This window comes from Leptosomus discolor, chromosome 2, assembly GCF_034619465.1.
Source record: "Leptosomus discolor isolate bLepDis1 chromosome 2, bLepDis1.hap2, whole genome shotgun sequence".
In the NCBI taxonomy this organism is placed as follows: Eukaryota; Metazoa; Chordata; class Aves; order Leptosomiformes; family Leptosomidae; genus Leptosomus; species Leptosomus discolor.
In genome coordinates this window covers 83,240,786-83,248,652 of record NC_141392.1, presented here as the reverse complement: position 1 = coordinate 83,248,652, position 7,867 = coordinate 83,240,786, and the positions used below count along the sequence as shown (strand labels likewise).

Sequence of the window (7,867 nt, the reverse complement as noted above, 5' to 3'; positions counted from 1 at the left end):
AGCAGGTGGGGCAGGTGACCAGCAGAAGAACCTGCGTGCAGACAGTAAACTGCATTGCATCGTTTTGCCGAAGTGAACGCGCTGTGCCGGAGACATTCCCTGCTCCAGCGGAGCCTTCTGGGCCACCGGGAGTTCACCTGCTCTCAGGAGATGGATCCCTGGCCCACCTCTGTGCTGTGGGACCTGCCTGCTTCTCCACCGCAGGTAATACATTCTGAGGGCGAGATCCTGGCTCCAGAGAAAGGGGGCAGAGCTCTGCAATCATCTCATTCATGGACGGGATTTTGCCCTGAAGGTACGGCTGGAGCACTGAACACGGTGCACACCGAACGTCCCAAAGCACGTGCCTGCTGAAGAGTGTAAGCAAAGCAGTAGTATACCACGATGCCTCTAGGGACTGTCTGCGTGAAACAGGGCACTGTAATGGTGTAGCCACATCACAAGGCAGACAAAAGAAGCCAAAATACATACCAAGTTAGTCAAAGGGCACGGTTAAGCTGTTGTCCGGTGCCAACTGTAGTTGAGTTTTTAAATCAACTCCAATATCTAATTAAAGATTCACTTTTAAAGAAGGAAACCACAGCATCTCCAATAATGATAATAACAGTATCTTTACCAAATGCATTCCACAGCTGTTTTCTGAATATTACCTTAAATATTACATTAGGATGAACAGTACTCAAACAATTAAGTATTTGTTACAACAATTCTATAAAGCAAATACTCTGGAAAACAAAAATACCTTAATGTGGTACATAACTCGGATGCATTAGTTTCAGAGTGCAGCCCTGTCCCCATTACACCACAGGAAGAATGCCAAGCCTACACCCAGACTAACAATTTCCACTTTTTATACAATGCACTGAGGTGTCATCTTCCACTAAGTTACATTTCTTCAGAAACTAATCAAGCAAAACCATGAATACACCGTGGCAAACTATACTGTCAATACCTCGTTCCATCTCAGAGAGAGAAGTGGAAAGAATCTTGCTGTGAAACAGCAAAGCCATTCATCTTCTTGGTAAGGTATTTACCAGAGTCTGAAATCTAAGACCTGGCAGAGAAGTTCTTAAAAAGAAAGTTACATTGTAGACCTGGTACTGACTTCCACCCTCTCTTAATAAATTCAACTTCTTTGGTGAGGGGCACTGGAAATATTAGTGCCACAATTAAATTGTTTTGTTTTTTGCTTCTTTTGAAGGGAGGCAACTGTAATGCATTTTCAAATACCAATTCTGATTATCCCCCCCCCCCCCCCACCAGCTTATCTGGAAAAGATGAACCAGTGTTCACTACAGTATTAATCATTGGTGCAAAACTCCTTCCTTACCTACACAGACCTGAACAGTCACAGTATCAAGAAGGTTACAATCGACCATTACCACCTCGCGGTTTGTGTTGTCCTTCACTAACAGAATGATGTTCATCTTCAGTCTGGCAGCACGTGGGTAACCTACTGTGAGTGAACACGACCCGATCTAGCCCACGTTTGGCTCAGTCAGGCAACGCCTCTATAGGGAAAAAGGGCTGTTGTAATAGGATGGGCAGACATTTACAAAAGACCTACTAGTGGGCCCAGTTAGTAGATCCAGTTGCTTTTGTAGCTACCTATTACTTATAACATGAACCATTATTTCTCACAGAGCAGGTGCCACAGACTGCTGCAAGAGAATGATGCTAGAAAATCATCACTCTTCAAATTCACTGACTGACAGACAGTACCTGGGGAGATGCAGATATTTAAGCTAAATCAGAAGAGTAGAAGAGGACCTACACATCCGTCACTACTGTTCCAGCATCAGAAAAGAGGCCTTCTTGCTATTCACCTTCTTTTTATTTTAAGTTTCACACATCTGAACTTCCCACATGATCCTGTGATTAACCTTCTTTACATAGTATAAATACTACTCCATTCTTATACAAAAGAAACACAGCTGTTTGTATGTACACACACCTTGACAGCGAGTCCTTGAAAGGACACTGTGACATGAAACAACCGAGCTATACACACAGAGCACTCATGTAGCTGAAGACCAGGAAGCCTCTGCTAAGAAAGGCAATCTGTTCAGGTAAAGTCCTCACTAGATCTTGCGTGTTTTAACTGAACTCGTAACACATGAATGGGACAATCAGAATTGTGTGACATGCCATCGTACAACTTAACATTTATATCCTGGTTTACAAACTGTATCCTGTAATTGCTGCCTTTAACTGAAAGCATCCAATATAGAATGGAATAGCCTGAATACATCTTACTGGTATAAGGAAGCAGCCTTGTTGGATGACACGTTACCAACTCTTTTCAGACACTGAATATACTCAAGAGTGAAATTAAGACACGAGTGAGATCACACAAGGTTTTGGTAATTATTTTTATGTTGGCTTTATAGCTTTTTTGGTTTCTTTAGGAAATTCCTGCACAGCGAAAGGAATGAAGAATTCCAGAAGAGAGCTGACCTCCTTCAGTTCCAGACTGTATTCCACTGCTATTTTCTCTGCAGTCCATGTTTGAGGATGAAGTTTATGATTATTAAGAAGTGTCAGAGCCTCCACAATGGAAATTCTGCCTTTTCGAACTTTCTTAACATCTAGATCTCCCAAGTGGCCTAGTTTTGTAAGTCTCTTTTCCTCCAGTTTACATGGAAGATGTTCACCACCTCCATCTTTTACCTAATTGTGGGAAGGAGAACAAAAAGAGCTTAATAGCAGTTCTGTTTGCTATGCATACTGTAGCAGCCAAGCTGTTTTCCTAAACATGGCACTTCCTGTTAGCTTTCCTCATTTTCACAGCATTAAAAAAAATGCTTAGCCAGCCTTGCTTTCTGATATCACAAAAAAAACAGTGATTCTACATACAATGTCAAACACCCCCCCCCCCCCAAATTCTGAAAAGCTCCCATCCATTGAACCCTTAAGTGTTGTGCAGACTTGGCAGCCCTTCATACAAGGCAAACTACAAATTTTGGTAGCCAAACATAAATACAGATAACCTGGTATTTGGGACTGATTGATGGTAAGGGGGAAAAAAAAAAAAACAACATCATACTACAAATCAGTATCCTTCTTCTGATACCACTGGAAATCTTTTTCATAGTCTCTCTCCCCTTCCTTCCATTTTCAGATTTTAGTTTTGCAACTAAAAGATATCCCTTCTTTTGCTCTGTCTAGAGAACAAGCTTTGCTGGACAAAAAGAAACAATTTTGCAATATCATATGGAGTTTAATTGCCATAACTACTGCAGTGCTCAGACACGTGAAGTCTCTTCTCCCAAGTCCCTTTGTATTTCCAAGTCATTTCCAAACCAGCTCTGCCTTCCCTACGTTGCCTTTTATTAAGATTTAACCAGTGAATGACACTGAAAAAAAAAAAAAAAAAAAAAAAGAGACAATGAAAAACTTCCTTAAATTTGATAAAAAGTACTTTTAAAGTTACCAGGGTCCACAGCCGCTGATTAGTCCACAGACACTCTGTAATAACTCACAAGCTGAGAAAACTGGCGTGGGTGCTATAGCACCTATTAACGGCATGTCTGAGTCTAAACTACAGAGAATGCTGCAGTAGCAGTGATGCTACCAGTTCTCCAATTCTTCCTTTTCCTTTGTGCTAAAACTGTGCTCAGATAATGAACAATTTTTCAAGTCTTAATAAATGATCTGTCCCTGGGTATCTGCTGCTTCAGGACTTCAAGCTGGTGTTTTTCCACTTACAACAGACAGACATACCAAACGCACATGTAGGTGAGTGTATGTACATGATGTACAAAGTACTCAGAATAACGTCAGGAAAGGAAGGAAGCTTTTGGACCGAGTTTGGCCCACAAGCCTTCGCGCTAACACACTAATCATGCTCTTCCAAGTACACACACCACAAGAGCAAGTCTTACGTGGCAGTGACCTCAGAGCGGGCACTGAATCAAGCACTAAGATTTGTTCCACTTTTCGCTTTTTCTCCAACCTCTCTTGACAAGCTTACAAATGAATATTGAAAGATACTGAAATTAGACTTTCAGCACTTCAAGATTGGGGTCCAAAACCTCTGTTGTGAAAATTAAGGATGGAAATTACTTGGAAACTTCAGGGCGAGACTGCAGAAATGTATTTGCACTTTTTAATGTCTTGAATATGAGGTACTATGAAAGTGGCAAATTAGAGAGACTTAGGAATTTTATTGCTAGATGATTATAAAAATGTTATTATTGAATAAAGCAGCTAGGGTACAGTGGTCCAATAATGCAAGAGGTAAACTGCACAAGCCATAATCTAACACGGAGAAAAAGAGGAGCCTGAACCCCAGTCTGCGTTTTACTGGAAGGGGCATGCTTCGCCTTCCAAGTCAAAGGCTGCAGCTGTTGGCAATGAGGAAACTGATCACCAAACAATCCAGAAGGTTATGCAGGAAAAAACCTCACTAAGGCACTTCCTCAGCCGCATAAGGAAAAGTCTCTGCACATACAACATTAATCTCTGTAATTAAAAGACTCCACTGAAATGTTAACGTCTTTGTTCTCTACCATATCCATGCTCCCAGAGCAGTCCCAATCTTTTCTCTTCTAACAGCTCTACCAGAGATCTCTGGCAAACTCCTGCATCTTTGCACAAGGCTGGCCAGCTGCCCTTCCACCTCAGAGGAAGCAGAAGGGGGAATTCAGGTGAAAAACAAAATGAAACATGATGTTAAAAAGGAAGACTGCATAAGCATTTAAAAGGCTGTATAATCACAATCTGTCACACATTCAAGACCCAGGGTCAAACACGGCCAGTGTTACTGATATATAAAGGAGTGATGAAAACATCACTTTTGCCTAAAAAAAGGTAGCTTTTAGGCACTAACAGAGGATTTTTCTTCATACAGAATTTGTGCTGAGTTCGAAAGCCACAGAGCTGATGCTGGTGTGCCTCCTACAGAGAGACATACTTACCCGCACAGGTGGATCTCTGGACTCGACATAAACATCTCTTAACAAGGAGAGGAGCCGATCGTCCTTCCTGTTAACCTCTTCTTGTACCTCCGGGTGGCCTAAAGGCAGCGGGAAGAAGGGAAGGGGGGAAATAAAGAGGAAAGTCAGATCCGAGTCAAATTGTTTCCTTTTCGTTAGTTCTGCCGGCTTAATCGCCTCCCCAGAGGAACGGCGCGACTCCCAAGCCGCACGGTGCTCTTCGGGAAGGCTCCATACACCCACCGGCTCTGGCACTAACCCCACCGCTTCGCACGGCGGCGCCGCGGTACCGCCCCGGCCAAGCGGCGCGGTGGCGAGCACCGGCTGCCGGTACGCCCGCTCGCCGGTACGCCCGCTCGCCGCTCCGCAGCGCCCGCGGCCCGACACTGCCACTGCCGCCGCCTGCGAGGCCCGCTCCCCCCGGCCCCGGGGGCCCGGGCCCAGCCCCAGGAGCCCACCGGCCGCCGCCGCGGCAGCCCGTAGCAACCGGCCCTAGAAACCGCCGCCGGCTCCCGGCATGCCCCGCGCGCCCAGCCGCCCCCGCTCTCAATGTCACCGGCCCCGCAGCTCGCCGCCGCCCCGCGCCCCCAGCCCCTCGCCCACGCACCCCGCCCCCAGCACCCGCCTTCCCCCTCCCACGGCTCCCGGGGGCTCCGGTCCCCCACGCGTTTAGAAAAGCCACGGCAAGACACCACCCCCCGCCGGCGGCCCCCTCCGGCGTAGCCCCGCGTCCTGGCGAGGCCGGCACCCACCGGCCAGCTGGTCCAGCCGAGAGGTGGGGTGCCGCGGCGCGGGCGTGGGCTTCTCCTTGCTGATCTCGCGGCGGGCCCGGCTCTCCACGTTGAAAGTCCGGAACACGCGGGCCAGCCGCCCGCCCATCGCCGCCGCCGCCGACACCCGCACCGCGCCTGCGCGCACCGGCGGCGCACGCGCACAGGCGCGGCGGCGGGGAAAGCGGCTGAGGCGCTGCGCGGTAGCGGGAGGGGGCGACGGAAAACTCAACCAACAAGAACACCCCAAACAAACAAACGGGAACCCCAGACGCGACGATTCCCTTCGTTATTTCCCAGCGCCCCGGCGGTGCTTCTACCTCGCCCGCTGTCCCGCCCCGGGGTTGAGGGGCGGCGGTGAGGCCTCGCGGCGGCTTTTCTAAACGCGTGGGTGACCGGAGCCCTCAGGCAGCGTCCGCCCGCTCCGGTGGGAGCCAGGGCCGGGCGAGTCTCCGCCGGAGAATGCCCTCCCGGCGCGGGCTGGCCCAGCGATCCCCTTCCGGCCGCGGCCACCGGGGAAGGGGCGAGTTGCTGCTGGCGTATGAGCCCCGGGATACGCCGTGTCGTAACTGTCGCCGCTTGATTTATCAGCGGGGTTACGGTCGGTGGGAGTTGGTGGGACAATGGGAGCGGAGTCCGGGCAGCGAGAACGGGGATCGGGCTGTGGTTCGGCTGTGACCGGCCCGGGGCGGCGGGGGTCGGTAGCGGGGCGGAGAGTGCCTCTCGGTGCGCAAAGCGTGTCTCACCCTCTTCAGTCTTCTCAAGTTTTTACTCGGGCAGTGGTAACATGGAAGTATTTAGGAGTGTCACGCCTCTTATTAACGTGTATAACATTTCCTTATAGGCACCTCACTGGTTTATTCAGTGGCAGAAGAAAATAATTTTATAAGCAGGTGACATCTAGAAGACATACTCCACATGGAAATCTGGACAATTCCCCAGTACTGTTCGGAATTTGTGGTCTGCAGATGTTATCAGGGTGCAGGCCCCCTCTCAGCCCAACCAAATAACCTTCCTTCTGACTTCTACAAAAAAACTTGCTAAACTGCAAGGAAATACTTAGTCTTGAGCCACACAAGATAAGGTAAAATTGTAGACAAGGGTAAAATTGTTGAAATAGAATTATCACTTTAAAGATTCAAGAAGAAAAACATAAGCAAGAAAAGATGTAAAATCCTCTGAGAGAAAGGAAGACAGAAAGAGCAAAACTAAGGACTATTAGCCTGTTGCAAGATACAGCCTGGTCCTCCACATGATTGAGAGGTCGACCAAGACTCATAGTATTTTACCAAAGGAGGTTATTAGTGGCTCATCAATTCAGCTGCTGTGTGAATTAGCCAATAAATAATTGCTTTATGTTTTTAAGGTGTGTAGATGCTGTTTGTAAACTCTTTTAATGCATGACAATAGTTGCCTGAATGAAGTGACTTGGAGTGGGAGTGTTAGCGAAGGACAGAGATGAGACCCAACTTCTTGTTGTGTTCTTCTTTAGGAGGAAAACGTGTATTTTCTGCCCTTGCACCCATCTAGTCGTGCTTACTACTGTGGGCATGCAAAACTTGGGTTTTCAGAACTTGGTGTTCATAGAATAGTTTAGGTTGGAAAACATCTTTCAGATCTTCAAGGCCTACTGTTAACCTAGCACCACCAAGTTCCACCACTAAACTATGACCCTAAGCACCACATCTACATGTCTTTTAAATACCTCCATGGATGGTGACTCAACTGCTTCCCGGGGCAGCCTATTCCAAGGCTTTATAACCCCTTCAGTGAAGAAATCTTTCCTAATGTCCAATCTAAACATCCCCTGGCACAACTTGAGGCCATTTCCTCTCACCCTATCACTTGGGAGAAAAGACTGACCCCCACCTCACTACAACCTCCTTTCAGGTAGTTGTAGAGAGTGATAAGGTCTCCCTTCAGCCTTCTCTTCTCCAGACTAAACAAACCCAGTTTCCTCAGCCGCTCCTCACAAGACCTGTTCTCCAGACCCTTCACCAGCTTCCTTGCCCTTCTCTGGACACGCTCCAGCACCTCAATGTCCTTCTTGCAGTGAGAGGCCCAAAACTGCACACAGGATTCAAGGTGCGGCCTCACCAGTGCCGAGTACAGGGGCACGATCACCTCCCTGCTCCTGCTGGCCACACTATTGCTGATACA

At 47.8% G+C, this 7,867-nt stretch overlaps 1 protein-coding gene across 1 annotated transcript; it reads right to left on the bottom strand.

Annotated features, from left to right (window-relative positions):
- Nucleotides 1–2,330: 2,330 nt before the first annotated feature.
- On the bottom strand, nucleotides 2,331–5,816 carry NDUFAF4 (NADH:ubiquinone oxidoreductase complex assembly factor 4). The gene is made up of 3 exons (XM_086461363.1): nucleotides 5,690–5,816; nucleotides 4,920–5,017; nucleotides 2,331–2,670 (listed from the first exon to the last, which is right to left on the bottom strand). The coding sequence occupies exons 1-3, from the start codon at nucleotides 5,814–5,816 to the stop codon at nucleotides 2,374–2,376; spliced, it is 522 nt and encodes a 173-aa protein (XP_086317489.1). The 3' UTR covers nucleotides 2,331–2,373.
- Nucleotides 5,817–7,867: the final 2,051 nt, after the last annotated feature.